This window comes from Pinus tabuliformis, chromosome X (assembly GCF_031772625.1).
Source record: "Pinus tabuliformis cultivar Carrire ecotype Pingquan chromosome X, CPIR1, whole genome shotgun sequence".
NCBI lineage: Eukaryota > Viridiplantae > Streptophyta > Pinopsida > Pinales > Pinaceae > Pinus > Pinus tabuliformis.
The window spans coordinates 428,749,651-428,767,777 of NC_142308.1; the positions used below are offsets into that span (position 1 = coordinate 428,749,651).

General features: G+C 37.6%; 1 protein-coding gene across 1 annotated transcript; it reads left to right on the top strand.

Annotated features, from left to right (window-relative positions):
- The first annotated feature begins 1,763 nt into the window (after positions 1–1,763).
- LOC149140401 (uncharacterized) lies at positions 1,764–5,634 on the top strand. The gene is made up of 2 exons (XM_089450974.1): positions 1,764–3,111; positions 5,447–5,634. The coding sequence occupies exons 1-2, from the start codon at positions 1,764–1,766 to the stop codon at positions 5,632–5,634; spliced, it is 1,536 nt and encodes a 511-aa protein (XP_089307100.1).
- The last annotated feature ends 12,493 nt before the right edge of the window (positions 5,635–18,127 follow it).

Here is an 18,127-nt window from a genome sequence, read left to right on the forward strand (position 1 = left end):
TGATAGCTTCAATGCATAGGTAACACATTCTCACACATAAAGAAAACTTAGTGGACTGCGATATTGCAACAAACCCAATCCATTGATTATTATTATTATTCCACTGAGAGGCACATTCTACAACCCAGTATGACCCCGATGTGTAAATATGTCACGTCCTCAAAAAATAATAAAAATAATTTTGGCTAATGTCGGCCAAAACACTAGCTTGAATCTTAAATTATATATAACTTGAATTTTTAGATTATATATAACTTTTTAATTTTATTAATGGACTAAGATTAATTATTAAAATATAATTATGTATTATTATATATAATTTGAATGGATAATAAATTATCTCATGCGTTTAGACGACAACACTCAGAGGAGAGCGCGCGCGGAGCTGGAGCGCGGGACTGGAGAATCGCAGCAGCAGCAGCTTCGCCTCGGCCTGGGCCGCGAGGCCTGTTTTGGGGCCTGGCCTCCGCCATGGCCCATTCTGATCCATCTTCTGGGGATGCAGAGAAAGCTTTCTCTGATTTGGTAAAATCTCTGCCCCCCGCCCGTCCGAAACCAACAACATCAAAATTTGTCAAGAAACTTGATATTCTCCAAGAAGTTCAGCTACCTCCTTCTCTTCCATGAATGGCTGCTTTATCTCTAGCAGAAAAAGGGCTCATAGGGCAGTTCACAGGCTTATGGCCTTCACCAAAGACAGTCCAGAGATGGGTGGAAAGGAACTGGTCTGATAAAACTCAAGGAAAGATTTCGATTCGATTCTGCGGCAAAGGCTATTATACCTTCCATTTTGAGACCAAAGCAGATAAGGATCTGATATTCAGGAACAGGCCCTATTTTATGGACTCTCTAGGGTTATATCTGAACAAATGGACTCCTGACTTCGACCCTGAACTCGATATCCCGAATGCGGTTCCGGTTTGGGTCCGTCTTCCCCATCTCCCCCTGCATTGCTGGGGAGATGACTCGGTAAAAGCAATAGGGAATGCAGTAGGCAAGTACATCGACATAAGCGAGCCTAAAGATAACATGCAGGCTTGTGCAAGGATTTGCGTAGAAGTGGACCTTGGAAAAGGCCTACCAGAAGCCATCAAGCTGAAGGTGGATGACTGGAGCTACATACAGCAGCTGGACTACGAGCAAATTCCCTTTAAATGTAAGGTATGTCACGAATACGGCCACTTTGCCAATAGATGCTCTAAAATTACTAATCTTGATTCTGAGGACCAAGGAGAACAGTGGGAAACTGTGAAAAAAAAGAAAGCAGCACCTCAGTCAAAACAAGATCCACCTTCTGAACAACCGGGATCCTCCTCCCCCCGGCCCTCCTCTCCCTCTTTTAACCCTCCTGGACCTTCCCTTGACTCTTCCTTCCCCTCCTCCTCCAACCCCTTCCTTATTTTATCCTCTGATGATCCTCAGTCTGATCAGCCATCTCCGGATCTGATTGAACCCCCCTTGATTTCTTCGACTCCCTCTCAGCCCCTCATTGATCCTCCCCCCCCCAGAACCACCAGAAGCTCTTCAAAAGACATTGGCGCCTCCAGTGATATCCATAAGAAACCGGGACCAGGAAGAAAGTCAGCCAAGCAGCATCGGGAAGAAAGCACGCAAAAGGACATAGCCCTAGGGATCCAAACCCCTATGGAATCCTTCATTACAGGTTCACAAGAAAAAGAAACAGCAGGTAAAGATCATGAGAGGCGAGCACCTCCTCGCTCGAACGCCTCATGATGAAGTTTTTATCTTGGAACAGCAGGGGTATGGGGCACCCCTCTAAATCAGCTGCCCTACGAGATCTTCTTCAAACAGAAAGACCTGAAATTGTTCTGATACAGGAAACCAAGCAAAGTCAGAGCGAAATGCAAATAGTTATAGATGCCCAAAAAAATTTCTCAGGGGCCAGTAGCAACTCCAGAGGAGCCTCTGGAGGAATCACAACTATGTGGAATAAGCAGTACTGGGACTGCAAATCCTCTGTCCTCAATCAAAACTGGGTTAGGACCAATCTTATCAACAAGGAAGAGAGCTGTGACTTCATCATTTATAATGTCTATATCCCCAACCATTACCGGGACAAGGAACAATGTTGGAAAGAACTGAAGGAAGAAATAGACAACGAACAGAACTCAAATGTTATTCTCGCTGGAGACTTCAATTTAATCCTTCATGCGAATGAGAAAAGGGGGGGCACCTTCACCTCCGATCCCTTCAGAAGACAGATGGAAGTGATAATGGCTGAACATGAACTGCTGGATATCATCCCAAAAAATAGGAAATATACTTGGAACAACAGAAGGTTGGGGCCAGGCAACATTATGGAAAGGTTGGACAGAATTTTGGTCAATGTCTCCCTCCTCTCCTCCTTTGCTGCCGGCCACACCAAAATTCTCAGTGTTACAGCCTCTGATCACTTCCCCATTCTCTTAACGCTGGACTCCCAAGCTCATTTGGGACCAATTCCGTTCAGGTATAATCCTCTGTGGAGAGACAACGCTGAGGCCGAGGCTATCATAGAAGCAACTTGGAAGCATCATGTTGAAGGCTCTCCAAATCACATATGGGAAACAAAACTTCGAAACATAAGGAAAGCACTCAAGGATTGGGCAAAAGTCAGCTATCAAGAGCCAGAAAAAATAAGGAAAAAAATACAGCAGGACTTGGAAGAGATTCATAAACAAATAGAGGACCATGGATTAACTCATCAGCTGAAAAGTAAAGAATGGGATGTTCAGGGACAGCTAATTCAAATCAAGAGAGCGGAAGAGATTAAGTGGAGAATCAAATCAAGAGAATTATGGTTAAAGGAAGGTGATAAAAATACGGCATACTTTCATAAGCAGGCCACTGCAAAAAAAACAAGGAACAATGTAAACACTATAATTGACAGCCATGGCAGCCAGCATAATGACCAAGAATCCATCAAACGAGCTGCCTTCCTCCATTATAAATGTCTCCTCACAGAAAACCAAGGAGACGCTGACTATTCGGCGCTCCTTAAGCATCTACCGGAAAAAATCTCTCTTGAGGAGAATGACAGCTTAAACAGTGAAATAACAGAGGAGGAAATCAGAAAAGCCATTTGGACTTTACAACCAGACAAGTCTCCAGGTCCAGATGGGTTCCCAATAAATTTTTATAGGGACCATTGGCATTTGATAAAAAAAGACCTTGTTAAAATGATGAATGGAATCCAAAGGAAAAAGAAAATGGGGGGCTTCACAAATTCAACTTTCCTCGCCCTCATTCCTAAAGAAAATCGCCCCACTTATTTTTCTAGATTTCGACCTATTTCATTGTGTAACACTTCCTACAAGATCTTTGCAAAAATTATAGCAGCTAGGCTCCAGCCCCTTCTCCCTTCCCTCATATCTGAAAATCAAGGAGGCTTCATGTCCAACAGGCAAATTCATGATACCATCACCTTGGTCCAAGAAGCTATTCACTCCAGCACTTCAAGGCAGGAGAAAGGCTTCGTTCTTAAGCTTGACTTAGCCAATGCATTTGATCGAGTAAGACACTCCTTCTTGTTTGCTGTCTTGAGGAAAATGGGATTTAATTCTGCCTTCATCAGCACCATTGCTGCTTGTATCTCTGGCCCCTGGATTTCGCCTCTCATAAATGGCCGCCCTTGCGAAGCATTTCAATCCTCAAGAGGGTTAAGGCAAGGTTGCCCTCTTTCCCCTTATCTTTTCATCTTGATGGCTGAATCTTTTAGCAGCACCCTTGAACACAACAGAAGAGTTGGCCTCATCTCTGGTATCAAGTTTGGAAACGGAGTGAAGAATATCAACCACTCACAATTTGCTGACGACACTCTGCTCATTGGAGGGGCATCTACTACTATAGCAAGGCGCTTCAAAATCCTCCTCGATCAATTCATGGCGTGCTCAGGGGGAGAAGTCAACTTTCAAAAAAGTTGTATTTATGGATGGAATATCTCCAATCAAACAGCTCACAGCATAGCCAACATTTTTGGTGTTGCCTACAAAGCAACCTGGGACCACTTCACCTACCTTGGGATGCCGGTCACCATGGGCTCTCTAAAAGCCACTACCTGGAATGAAATAATAGACAAAGTCAAAAGGAAGGTCCAGCAATGGGGAACTCAATGGCTCAACCCAGCAGGCAGATTAATCTTGCTCAAATCAGGTATTTCCTCCTTACCTCTATACCGATTCACTCTTTACCAAGCTCCTGCCTCTTTTCATTATAAGCTGGAAACTGCCCTCCGCAACTTTTTATGGCAAGGAGGAAAAAAAGAAAAAAATAGATTCAATTTGGTCAATTGGAAAAGCGTAATTCAATCTTCAGATAGAGGTGGGCTGGGAATTAGAGCCCCCAAAATTCTAAACCTCGCTTTTGGGATCAAAATGGCTTGGAGATTAATCAATGAACCAAAAGCTTGGTGGAAACAGGTCATTGAATGCAAATATCTCTCTGACAATAGGCAAAGACTCCTTGATATTGATATTCCCAGTAGAGATTCTACTAAAATCTGGCACCTCTGTAAGAAAGCAATTCCCATTCTCAGACAAAATACCTCTAAGATTCCGGGGGGAGGGAGCAGTATAAATTATGCCACTGATAAGATAATGGGTTTCCAACCTCTAAACACAGTCGAAGAAACCATTCCCTTCATTCTCTATCTTAATAGCAAGGGCATTCAGAGGCTGGATCAAATTTCAAAATGGGATGTTGACACAGGAGCCTGGACTAGCTGGGAATTTCCAGCTATTCCCCCAAACTTAGAAATAAGCTACCAAGTCCTCCATAAAAACCTTCAGAACAGAGCTCCCATTAAAAAAGGAGAAGCAGATGGATTTAGATGGGACCCCACGGGCTCAAGCTACACCATCAAGTCTGGCTACCAATTCATTTGCAACAGCACTTATCAGATTCCTATATGGAATCAATGGAGAACAATATGGAAATCTGAGGCAATCCCCAAGGTCAAATTCTTCATATGGCTGCTGTTAAAAGGCAAAATCCTCACTTCTGAAAATCTAAGAAAGAGAGGGATACATGGACCTTCAATTTGCCCCAATTGCTGCTCAGCAGAGGAAACCATCCACCATCTATTCCTTGATTGTACCTTCGCGAAGAAATGCTGGATCAACTTGTCCAACTTGGGCAATATAACTTGGCAATCTCATCAGAACATTGCAGAGGCAATTCAAGATTGGAGAAGGAACTGCCCTTGGAAAGATAAAAGGAGCAAGATTGTCAAAAGAACTTGGGATATCATACCTCACAACCTACTATGGAAAATCTGGCTCACAAGAAACAAAAAAATCTTCCAAAACAAAGAGAGTAATGTATGGAAGACATCCAACAAAGCTCACCTCTTGGCGCAGGAGACAATTGCAGCAAAACACTCAGGGACAACCAAAGCAGCAGATTATTCAGTTGAGGAGAGGTCAATGATTAGGCATATTCTTGACAGTCCAGGACATCAAGAGAGTATACAGAGAACTGACAGACAGCATCAAAATCAGACCAGGGAATGGGAAATCAGACTTCCAACCCAGGACTACAAGAGGTGGATTCAGAGTAGCAATTGCCCAATTTTATACTTTGATGGCGCCTCAAAGGCCAACCCAGGACCAGCAGGCGCAGGAGGTGTCATCATAGATGAATTAGGAGAAGAAATTTGCAATTATGAATGGAGTCTTGGAAAAAAAACAAATAATAATGCAGAGGCCCTAGCTCTCTATCAAGGGTTGTTGCAATTAAAAAGCATGGGGATCAGAAAAGCTCTTGTATTTGGAGATTCCTCCATAATCATTGGCTTCATGAACCACAATCGGAGATCACCAAACAGCAACCTTCAGCAACATATCCAACGCATCAATCTCCTTCTCAAACACTTTGAAAAAATCAGATTCTACCATATCCTTCGCACGTTCAATGGGGAAGCTGACAAACATGCGAATAACGCAGTTGGAAATCCGAAGCGTGCGTTGAGGCACAATAACAGAGATACCTTCCAGCCTCTGCCATGACACAGGCCAATCCTGACATTGCCCAGGCTCACAGATCCAGCAAGCGTGTGACGGGCATGGCTTCAACAGCTTCAGGACACTTGACAGAGAGCATGAAATGCATAAGTAGTCGCATTCAAGCATCGATTCAAAGAACAACTTACATCCCAAGAAAAACCAATCAACTCAGCGAAGGACGGAAGATCGAATACACTGCACCAGCAAATCGCCATCGAGATTTAGGAAAAGATCTAATCAATTCAGAGGATCCGTCTCTTGTAATACACTCAGGCTATTGTTGGTTTCGCTCCATAAATACGGGCAGAGGAAAGCAAAGAATTACCATTCATTGCTTTGCGCAAGAGCAGCGACTCTGGTTTGATGAAGGCGCTCTCGTCCAGAGTCGAAGCCGAAATCAGTCTCTGGTATTGCTACTCCCTGCTTTGTTTATCTCTTCACTAATCCTTGTCTTGGTGTTTTTCAGGAATAGTCTCTGTGGGGAGGCTAGTATTACTGTTCCATCCCTTCTTCACTCTCTGTTTTCATTACTTCTCCTCTGCTGGCCGCCTTCCATCTTCCAAACTTGCCCCTACAGCACACCCCCCTCGGGCCATTCTCCCTTATCTTCAGTATTCTCCCTTCAAACTTGCGCGCCATCATCCGGCCTCTTTTATATTTCTCTTTTGTTGCTCAGAAAGTGAACTCTGCTAACACGCCCCCTCTGGTCCATTCTCCCTTATCCTCAATATTCACCCTCCAAGCTTGCGCGCCATCTTCCGGCACTACTTATACTTCTCTTTTGTCGCTCAGAAAGTAAGATCTGCTGTCTTTCTTGACCGGGTCTTCCAAATCAGTCTGCAAAACTTTTCTAAAATCTTCAAAATCCTCACCGCCTACTGGACCTTTTCCCCTTTTTGCTTCATCCTCTCCATGGCACGCAATGAGGACTGTCTGCACTGTGCAGACCTTCAATTTGAGCTGGAAGAAATAAGGACCCAACAATCACTGATAGAGGAAAAACAAGGGCTGCTTGCTGCAAGGCTAGAAGAGCATGACAGGCGTCTCGATGAGCACAGTAGAAGACTTTTTGAACAAGATCGCATCAACACGGAGAAATACAAAGCAGAAATTCAGCTCTTCATGCACAGGGTCTCCTCTCTCCGAGACCAATTCGAGCAACTCTCCAATCGCTGTGGCCATGTTGAGGAATCGCTCGCCACTCTGAAATCCTGGATGGACAAGCACCCCAATGCCACTAGCTCCTCCAGCGCAAACCAGGGAGTCAAAGATGAGAATCCAGAAGAATCAACAGCGAGACACATTCAACACATAATGATCGATTGAATGAAAGTCAAATGCATCTTTTTGTTATCCTCTTTCATCAGAATATATACTAGTACCATCTCTAGCAGTAGTAAGGAAAAAAGTAGACTAAGGACCAAGGGGGCAGCCTCATTTTGTGAACCCCTGGTCTCCTCTCAATCTGCGAACTTTATGTACAAAGAGGGATTTAGACCCTCGTTTTTTTTCAGAAGATAATACATAGCAACCGACTTTTTCAAAAAAAAAAAAAAAATTTATCTCATGCGTTTAATAGTTCCTTTATCATATACGTGAATTTGAATGGATCATAAATTTACCTTTAACAAAAAAATTTAAGACATTGAAATTCCAAATTAGGTAAAAATTTAAATATCTTTACTCTTTACTAAAGCCGATACCATTTCTTAAATAAAAGGAAAAAGGTTAATTCAACACAAAGAATAAAAAATCTTGCTCCAAAATCTTTTAATATTTATTTTAATAAAATATCTGTAAAATGAATCTTTAAAGGAAAAACCATATCTTATGAATATACTAAAATCTTTAAATACATAAATATTTCCACATCAAAGTTGCAATATTTGAAAATATTAATTTGATATAGTCTTATTATAATTTTTGTTATCATGCAATGTAAAAAACAACATTAAATCTGATGTTAATATTAAAGATTAATATTAATATTAATATATTATTATATTAATATTATTAAATTTAATAACTTTGGATTAATACAATATTAAAATTAGTATATTATTCAATTTGTTATATTATAATATATATTAATATATGATGATATATATTAACTATAGATATATATGGAGGGATTTAGAACAAAGACATAGAGTGATAGAGATGGAGAGATAAAGGGAGTGACAAGGCAGAGATGAAGATAAAATGAAGGAGAGGGGAGAGGAGGAATGCAGAGAGAGAGAAAGTGAGGAATGAGAGAGGGAGAGAAGGGTAAGAGAGAGAGACAAAGAGAGAGAGGGGGAGACTCAAGGATGGAGGAGGGAGAGAGAGGAGTAGAGATGGAGGGAGATAGTGACAAGGTTGGGGGGAAAGAGATCACCTGGTAATGCAATGTACTAAAGCAAAACACTTGATCTACTTCTACAACCAATTTAGCAGAAGCTTAATCAACCATGAGCAACATCAATAAGAACACATATAACTGATAAGAAGGAATCAATCACGCATAGCACAAGATATATCCAAGGGAAAGCACCAGCATAAAACCCCAACCATGTATTATCAATCAAGTGGAAATCCTCTTCACAATACAAAAAGAATCAACTCAATAGCTATCCTCTCTTTGTACTATGATGATCTTCAATCAGAAGATGAAAATCATGGACTACCTAGGCCTCAATATATAGGCCACAAGTCCTCCAATCTCCTATAATAGATCCTTATCCATGCAAGGAATACTTACTAGAAATATCCAAGCATCTGATAGTACACTGTCCCTCATCTAATCTCATCTAGGTCTTTGTTTGAACTGACATGCATCAGTTATCCATGAGGGAATGTTCAGTTATCTGAAATAATAGTTGTCACATGCATGCAAGCATTAACAAACTATATTTTATTATTTTAACAACTTGTTAAAATAATCTAACTAGACTTGACCAGTTAGAACTAAGTCAACTAATTCTCTCATTATAGAACTCATACTTATTCCCTCAATCAGTGGAGGAAATTAAGGATAAATTCCTCAATCAGTGGGACAGCTCATGTGCATGCTCACAAAGACTTCAAATTCGAATTTCCTTAACTAATTAACTCAACTGAATTAATTAACTAATATTTCCAACTATTGTTAAGACCAAAATTAATTTTACTTCCTATAGATACACTAGGGACTGCTATAAATAGGAAGGGACCCAGAAATGCTATTTTTATAACTTTCTATTTTTAGCAGTTTCACCTCTCACCCAATGTGGCCAACGACCTCACTGGCCAAACTGCTATTTTTAGACATGCTATTTTTAGCAGGTCTATTTTTAGCACATTCTAAATTTAACATTTCTTGTTGCACAATTTTCAACATTAATTTTTGTGTAGAGGTTAATTTCTAATCCTATTTGATTTCTTTCTCTAGATGCATTGATTTCAGTGTAGATGGTGATATCTAATCCTATTTGATTGCTTGCACTAGATGCATTAATTTTAGTGTATATGTTGATTTCTAATCTCATTTGATTGCTTGCACCAGATACATTGATTTTAGTGTAGATGTTGTCCTCTAATCCTATTTGATTTCTTGCACTAGATGCATTGATTTCAGTGTCGATGTTGTTTTCTAGTCATATTTGTTTGCTTGCATTAGATGCATTAGATGTTGTTAATCTTGAGGTTGTAGATAATAATAAATAAATAAAATTCAAGATATATTTAGTATTACCTAGAGTGACACTATAAGAATTAATTAGCTGTCAAATATGGTGATACCTAGACTTAAAATGAAATAGATATGCAAAATCAATCCTCCTGCAAAGTGAAAATTAATCCTTGACAAGATTATCTCCCTTCTTCATCACCAACTAATTACTAATATACAATTACATATATTCAAAATTATTAATAGATAATTGCATACAAAAATGGATTTAAAATATTTATTAGAGGAAAAGATATATTTATAAACATTAAAAAAAATCAAAATATGCTTGAAGGAGATGTGATAATTGTTTGGAGAAACAAATAATGTAAATATTTTATAAATTAGGCCATTCATTAAAAACAATTAAAAACTACCTTATCTCTTGACTTTGCAAAATAGACTATAGATAAAAAAAAATCATCAAAATATTCTTGAAGGAAATAAATTATTTCAAACATTAGCAAAGAAACAAATTATTTCAAGAGTAATTTTGACGCTGTAAATTATTAAAACTACTCTTCAAGATATATTTAGTAATACCTGGAGGGACACTATTAAGAATTAATTAGTTGTCAAAAGTTGTGATACCTAAAATTAAATGAAATAGATGTGCAATATCAATCCTCTTGCAAACTATTGACAAGATTGTCTCCCTTCTTCATCACCAACTAATTACTAATAGACAATTACATACACATATAAAAATATAACACAACAATTGTAACATTCACGAACATTACCATCCAAACACATAAACACACAAACCACTCAAAGCATCCAAACACAAACGTACAAACCATTCAAGGAAAACAACACAAACTAAATTAAAGAAGAGAATGATATGGTCATGCCAAGTAAGGAAACATAATCTGAAATTTGAAGTTTATCTCAAGCATATACATAATAATGATAATCTAAAAATGTGACATTGTTTCCCTTAACAGGGACCAACATAAATCCATCTAATACTTGATCTATCATGCATCGAGAGGGATAAAATCCCTAGAGGTGCAATCATTTCCTCAAGCTCTACACTCTAAAAAGAAGGTTTGCACCTCGGGGGATTTGATCACTCTTAGCACATGATAGATCTGGTGTTAGATTGATCTAAGCTGGTGATTAATAACTTACTATAATAGTTAATATTATTTATCATCTATGATTATTATTAATTTTAATAATTAGTATTAACTATAGAATTTTAAAAATTAAATATAATTATTAGTATTAGTGTTTTTGTTTTTCATTTTGTTGTTGAGAAATATTTTCATATTCCATATGAGGAATATGCATGTTTCAATCCTTGAGGGACTACTTAGACAACAAGGCTCAAAGCTGCACGTGGTCATTTGACCTGGTGGTCGGGACGGTCGGTTTGTGGCCCCCCCACCAGGGTTCGATTCATGGTTGCATGATGCGCTGCTCTGCAGCTATTTGTAAACATTGTGTTCGCCACTCCGTCGGTATGCTGAGTTGCCTGCGCGCAACTGATATTGGTATCAATTCTGATGTACAGATGATGTATATATTGTATATGTTGCTTCTTCAGCGGGGATGCCCTTCCCCCTCTGAAAAAGACAAAGCTCAAAGCTATTACAAGAAATACTCATTATGAGCTCAACATGTCATGTAAGAATTGAATGATGTGGAGGATAACAACATTTCTCCCAACCACCCATGCTAAACCCAATTGACAAATATTAGTATTAATTATTACATATCCCTTAATAATAATAAAATATTACTTGTTTTTAAATATCGTAGTCTTTATTATTTTTAAAATAATATAATTATTGAATAACTATTTAAAACGGAGTTGTCTTTAGTGCGACTTTTTGGACTTTCCAGTGTCAAAGACTGGTAGAAAAAATTGAGGTGAAATATTGATTTATGTTATTTAAACTGGTTTTTTTACTGTATATATGGATTCAACACCCTGGAAAACCCCTAGGGCCCTTGAATTGTGCAAGAGTTACCCATCAAACTTGTGATTTCAATAAATTCCTGCCAGATTTTAGAGAAATTAGACCAGAAAAACTTCCAAAAAATTGCACTAAAGACAACTCAATTTAAAACACATCTAATCTAATTTAATATTATTCAATTATTCAATAATTTTAATAATTTCAATATTTTTAATAATAATACAATATTATTAAATAAATCTGGTAATTTTATTCATTGAACAAAAGTGCACTCTGCAGATTTTCATGTGAGGAATTAAAAGGTAACTAACAAGAAAACATTGATGAGCCTAATAACTTGGTAGAATACCTTCGTAGAAAGATTATGATTTATATGGATACCCTTCCATAGAATAAGGATGCCAATAATTGATATTATTTAAAATCACAGCGTGAAATAGTTGTTTCGAACTTCAATAATAAAAACTTCAAAACTTAATTTAATCACACCGTGAAAATCAAAGAAGTTATAAATGTAGAACAAATGGTTATAAACATATGTTTGTTTATCCAAAGCATAGTTTCAATCATCCATTTTAGTTCAAAACTTAATTTAATCACACCGTGAAAATCAAAGAAGTTATAAATGTAGAACAAATGGTTATAAACATATGTTTATTTATCCAAAGCATAGTTTCAATCATCCATTTTAGTTGAATGGTATGTATGTATGTCAGGAGATAATATATGCATTTTTATAAAAAATGCCATGCTACTACTCCACATAAACAAAATTCCAGTTCAACAATCACACATCCTCCTCCATGAAACCTATCTCTTTTTTTCAAAGTTTAAGTTAATACACTAAGTACTAAGTTTTCTGATCCGTGAATCCCCACTTATTATTTTTGTATTATTTTTGTCATATAATGTTAGAATCTTGATTCTTACAACCATGTCAAGAATTCATTGGCTCACTGTATGGTTTCCCTCTGGCCATTGATCCATACATTTGATTTGTTAAAAAGAATGAAAAAATCCCATGCAATATTACTTCAATGTAGCTATCAATCTGCCTCTTAATGAGTCTTATTCAATAAACAAAACCAATAATCCTCCTAATGACTATCTAGGTCTTTTTCTTCTTTTACAAGCAATTTAATTTTATTACCAATATTAACCATGAAATATGCCTCCAATGGCAAGAAATATCTACCAAGGAGATGGTGAGTTAGTAATTAAATGCTTAATGAATGGAGGTTAATATCATATATTTGGTTTGGTTATATGGGTGTTCTTCAAAATCTTGGAGATGGCTATGTTGATCAGATAATATTTTAAGTGGATATATCAATATATTAAATACCGAGGAATTACAATGATTTATGTTTTTTCTTCTTCTTTGTTTGATTATTGAAGTCTCACCAAAAAAAAATTATGTGAGGTCTAGGTCGTGTTGTACATATTATTGTACATATCTGTCACTCTATGGGTAGTGAGATATGCGTTGCCATGGACTTTAATGGTGGAAAGTTTACATATTTTTCATAATGCATATTTCTAGCTGTTTATTTTAGGGTTGTAATATATTTATGGGGTCACATGTTGGATTTTTGGGTGTTTTTTTTTTTCAAGTTTATTTGACCGATTAGGTTTTCATGGGTTTAATGAAGTTTTACTCATTTTGGAATTTTATTAAAGTATATGACTTTACTATATGGAAATATAGTGTTTAGTCGACATCCAAATGTTACCTATAAAATTTCACTTTTTGCTAAAACATATGCCATGAAAAAATTAATGTTAGTGGATTAGCTTGAACTTCGAAGAGAAGAGATGGGTTTAAGGGAGGATGGAGAGAGTTATTAAGGGAATAAAAGGATGTAGGCCAAAAATCATGGGGGAGAATATGGAAGGTGTTGGTGGAGATAAGAAGGATGAATGAGGAACTAAATTGGAGGAGAGGATGATTATAAGAAGGGTGGTGATGAACTCAAAGGTGATGGTGAAGACAAGAAGAGTCAAGGAAAGAAAAATGAAGTCCCTAGTCCTAGATATGCCATTGATTATGTATTATCGAGGCCTTATCATGCTCACTGAAAATAAATAAGTTAATAGTGAAGACATATTTAGCATGAATTTAAGCGAGTTGGTATATTAAAAAGCTAGGTAATTAGCGTCAACTTGAATCATTATTTTTTTTTCCTCTACGTAGTAGTCTATTAGCTTGAAATTTGGATAGAAGAGATGGGATTTAGAGATGATGTATGCTTGAAATTTTTTTAATTTTAGTTTAATTTCATGAAGTAATGACACAATGTATTTTCATATAAATGCATGTATTATTCCCTAATGCACTATTGTGTCATATCCATTCCATTCGTGTGTTATACACAACTTTCTCTTTGCTACTACTAAGATGATGGGTTACTCTAGAACAAATTCCAAAATTTCCTAATTGCAAATTTATTTCGTAAAGTAGTAGCACAATGTGTTTTCATAGAAATGAATGTATTATCCCTGTTGAATTATATCCATTCCATTCATATGGAAATAGCCAAATCTGTGAGATGATGGGTTATTCTAGAAGAAATCCTGAAATTACTTTTCTATCATCCTGTTGCATTATCATGTTGCCTTACTCGGTCATCCAACACTACCCAAAAGGTTTCATTGGTTGATAAGAAATCCAGGAGGCCAAAATTTAACCTATAACAAGAATATAATATAGAATTCATATGCAAATAGAATAAAAATGAAAATTCCATGCATATTATGAACTCTTTCATTCCCCATTAAACCTAATGCATTAGAAAATTAGAAAAGCATTCCATAAAGAATCCAACTATGATTACTTGTACGCAAATAAAGTCATGTCCACCAAAGCAGTTGTTGAGGAGTGTTTTTTCACTCAACAATGGGAAGTGACTATGCATCCCATCCTGAAACTAGACTGTGATACCACTAAAGTGAAGGAACAACCAATGGGGTTCTAAAATCACTCAACCCAACCCATTACTCTCATGACAAGCTAGTTTTCTTAGTACAAAGCTCTATAGGACCTCTTATAACACTTTGACCATCCACGATACTCACTTTTGTTTCCCCCAACAACATAAAGAATATTTACTCATTATATGCTCAAGAGTTCCTTAGAGTTCTATTCCCTCCCAATGTTGTTTAGCGTGTATAAAAAAATCCCAATTTTTTTGTATTGCTTTTAATAATAACCTAGTACAAAAGACACTTAGCCTCAAGAGAGTCAATGAGAAGCAATGAGAGGGTTGTTGGCTTGATATTTTTCACTCAACTATTGCAGACATTCAATGAATGATATTTCTTCCAAACCATCCCATTTTCTTCCACATTTTCAACAAAATGCTCCCCCCAATTACTATGGTCTCTAATTAACCACAAATACATGAGACATTATTGTCATTACTTGATCTAGTTTATACAAGGAATGAAATGAAACACACATGGAGTAATATAACAAAAAGAAAATTGATATGGTGAAAATCTAACTTTTATTAATAAATGAAATAGCAAAATATTGTAAAACAAAAATTGGCTAGAATGGTAGTAGCTATCTTTGAATAGAGAGAGAAGGAAAATATACTCATCTACAAAAGCTATTACAAGAGGCCAAAAGAATCTCCTTTTAACATAAATAAAGATCCCTAGAGGTCCAAAAACCTAACCCCTAGAAGATGAAAATTGCAATCCCTAAGGTGGTTAGTTGGTACATCAACTTCCCGATGGTGTAACTTTTGAATATAATATCCATTTGAGGTGCATAACAACTCACTTAAAAAAACTATTCAAGGATCACAAATTTTGACCGGGGTTAGGGCATTTCATGGCATCCCTTGGACTCCCAAATTGCTAAAAACATCATATATGGTTTCAAAATTCCCCCAAAATTTTGCGACATAAAGGAAGAATGTAAGAATCCAAGTGGTCTACTACAACCTATTGTGATTCCAGAATGGAAATGGGAGGTCATTTCCATGGATTTCATTACAGGTCTTCCGAGGACAGTGAGACAACATGATTCTATTATGGTCGCAGTTGATAGGTTGAGCAAGGTAGCTCACTTCATTCCAATGAAGACTACATATTCAGTTAGTGAGGTGGCACAGGTTTTCATCAGAGAGATAGTGAGATTACATGGTGTTCTGAAGAATATTGTGTCGGACAGGGATGAAAAGTTCACTTCCAAGTTCTAGAAGGAGCTATTTGCAGGTTTGGGTACAGAGTTTGCCTTCAGTACAACTTATCATCCGCAGACAGATGGAAAAATAGAGAGGGTCAACAGGATCGTGGAGGATATGATGAGGATGTATGTGTTGCATTCACAAAGGAAATGGGAGGAGTATCTTACATTGGCTGAGTTCACATACAAAAATGGTTATCAAGAGTCATTGAGGATGATTCCTTTCGAGGCATTATATGGACGGAGTTGTAATAATCCCATTAGTTGGAGTGATCCAGTGAACAGGGTACTTATTGGACCAGATATGTTGGTAGACATGGAACAGGAAATGCAAGTTATAAAGAAGAATCTAAAGGCAACACAAGATAGACAAAAGATTTATGCAGACCAGCACAGGGTATTCAAGGAGTTTCAGGTTAGGGAGCATGTGTATTTGCGCATCAAGCCCAAGAAGAGCTCTTTGAGGATTGGATCATGTGCCAAGTTAGCACCACAATATTGCAGGCCTTTTGAGATCCTTGAGAGGATTGAACTAGTGGCCTATCGACTTGCACTGCCTCCAACAATGAAAGTCCATGATGTTTTCCATATTTCATTTCTTAAGAGGTATATAAAGGATGTTGATCATGTTATTGATTGGTTTGTACCGCGGGTGGAGGAAGAAGGAGAGTTACATCCGGAGCCTCAGTGCATATTGCATCGAAATCATCTCATGCTCAGGAAAAAAATTCATAGAGCAATTTAAAGTGCAGTGGAAGCACTTTGGGCCCAAAGAAGCTTCATGGGAGATGGAAGATCAGATGCGGGCCATGTATCCTTCATTGTTTTCCGGTTGAGGCAAAGAAGTTTTGGTTTGATTTTTGGTATATGTTTGGAATATGTTTTGCTGATGTTTTGGTATATGTATATATATGGATGTAAATACCGCCATGAGCTAAGTTATAAATATCGAATAAGCAGTATGGTTGTTATCTTGTCATGTTGTCATGATGTTTTTCTTTTGAGCAGGTCATTCATTGTAAATACTGCAACGAGCTAAGTTATAAAGCTCCATGGGCAGTGTGTTTTCTTTTTAGCAATTTTGTTGAGGTCTTGGTGTGGTTTAACACCGAGGATGGTGTTCCCCAAGGGGGATGGTTTTGTAACAATCTAGTAAAAATTTCATGTAATAAAAGTTAATAAAGGAAAAAATAAGACCACGGGTAAGGGACACGTATTCCCAGTTGAATGTTGGGCAAAGATATCCTAGTGGGCATAAATGGATGTGTTTATGGCTAAAGGAAATTGGCAAAGGAAAAGGCATAAAAAGGAAAAAAGGGATTTTTGGCACATTTATTTATGAAAATAAATGAAATTAGGAGAAAAGTGAGGTGAAAGGTCACAGGGTGCATGTGAGGAGGAAAATGAAGGAAAATAATGGAAAATGAAGAAAATATAGGCCTCATTGATAAAAGCACTTCTGAGGATCAGTTGGCAAGTTTTTTGCTCAAACCTTTTGTCAGTTCAATTTTGGAGCTCTCTCATTATTCTATCTCTCTCTCTTACTCTTGAACACTTAGAGTTTTCTTGGAGCAATCTAGCTTGGAGCAAGGAAGGAAAAGCAAGCAGAGGGGAAGGAAGGGAAGCAAGGACCAAGGAAGGAAGAGCGTGATCAAGAAGGTTCAGAAAGAATACTTGCAAGTAACATATTGCATGTGTGATTTCCTAGTTGGTTTTGACATGCATGAATTTGCATGTTGGTGTATGGTTCTCTTGTTGTTGGTGGCATGGTTTTTACGGATTATGATATAGGTTTTCAGCCTAGCCTTTCCTTTTCTGGATGCCACGGTGTGTTGGGATTTTTATCTCGGTTTTGAGCTTTGGAATTATTGGATTGATTTAGGAATCCGGGGCAGAGGTGGTATCAAGGTTCATTCCCAAAGGCCTAGGAATCCCTTGATTGGTTTTGGTGGGATACATGGTAAATCCTGAGGGTGGAGTGTCGGTTTAGGGCCTAATGATCCAGGATTGGATTGTGGTAAAGCCTGAGAGATAAGGAGACAAAAAATTCCTCAAGGATAGTGATGGATTCCAGATGGCATTCCAAGTTCTGTTTGGTTTTGCGATCGGAGCACCGATGTTAGTATGATCACGATTTGGTGAGGGTGGAGGTGGTTTAACCTTTGTATTCCCTTGGTTTTTTTTGGATTGGTTTATCCATGACATCCCACATTCATGCTTCGAATATGGCACGAGGGTGACTAGTTGTAAGAAATATTTGGTTCAGCCATGTCTATGGTTGTGTGGTATGTGGAAGTCCCGAACCTAGTTGGAT

Bases quoted from the DNA above. Each gene is read 5' to 3' on its own strand.
- LOC149140401 (XM_089450974.1), top strand. From the start codon at position 1,764: ATGGGGCACCCCTCTAAATCAGCTGCCCTACGAGATCTTCTTCAAACA. The intron at 3,112-5,446 runs GTCCAGATGGGT...TATTCTTGACAG, and splicing joins ACAACCAGACAAGTCTCCAG to TCCAGGACATCAAGAGAGTA.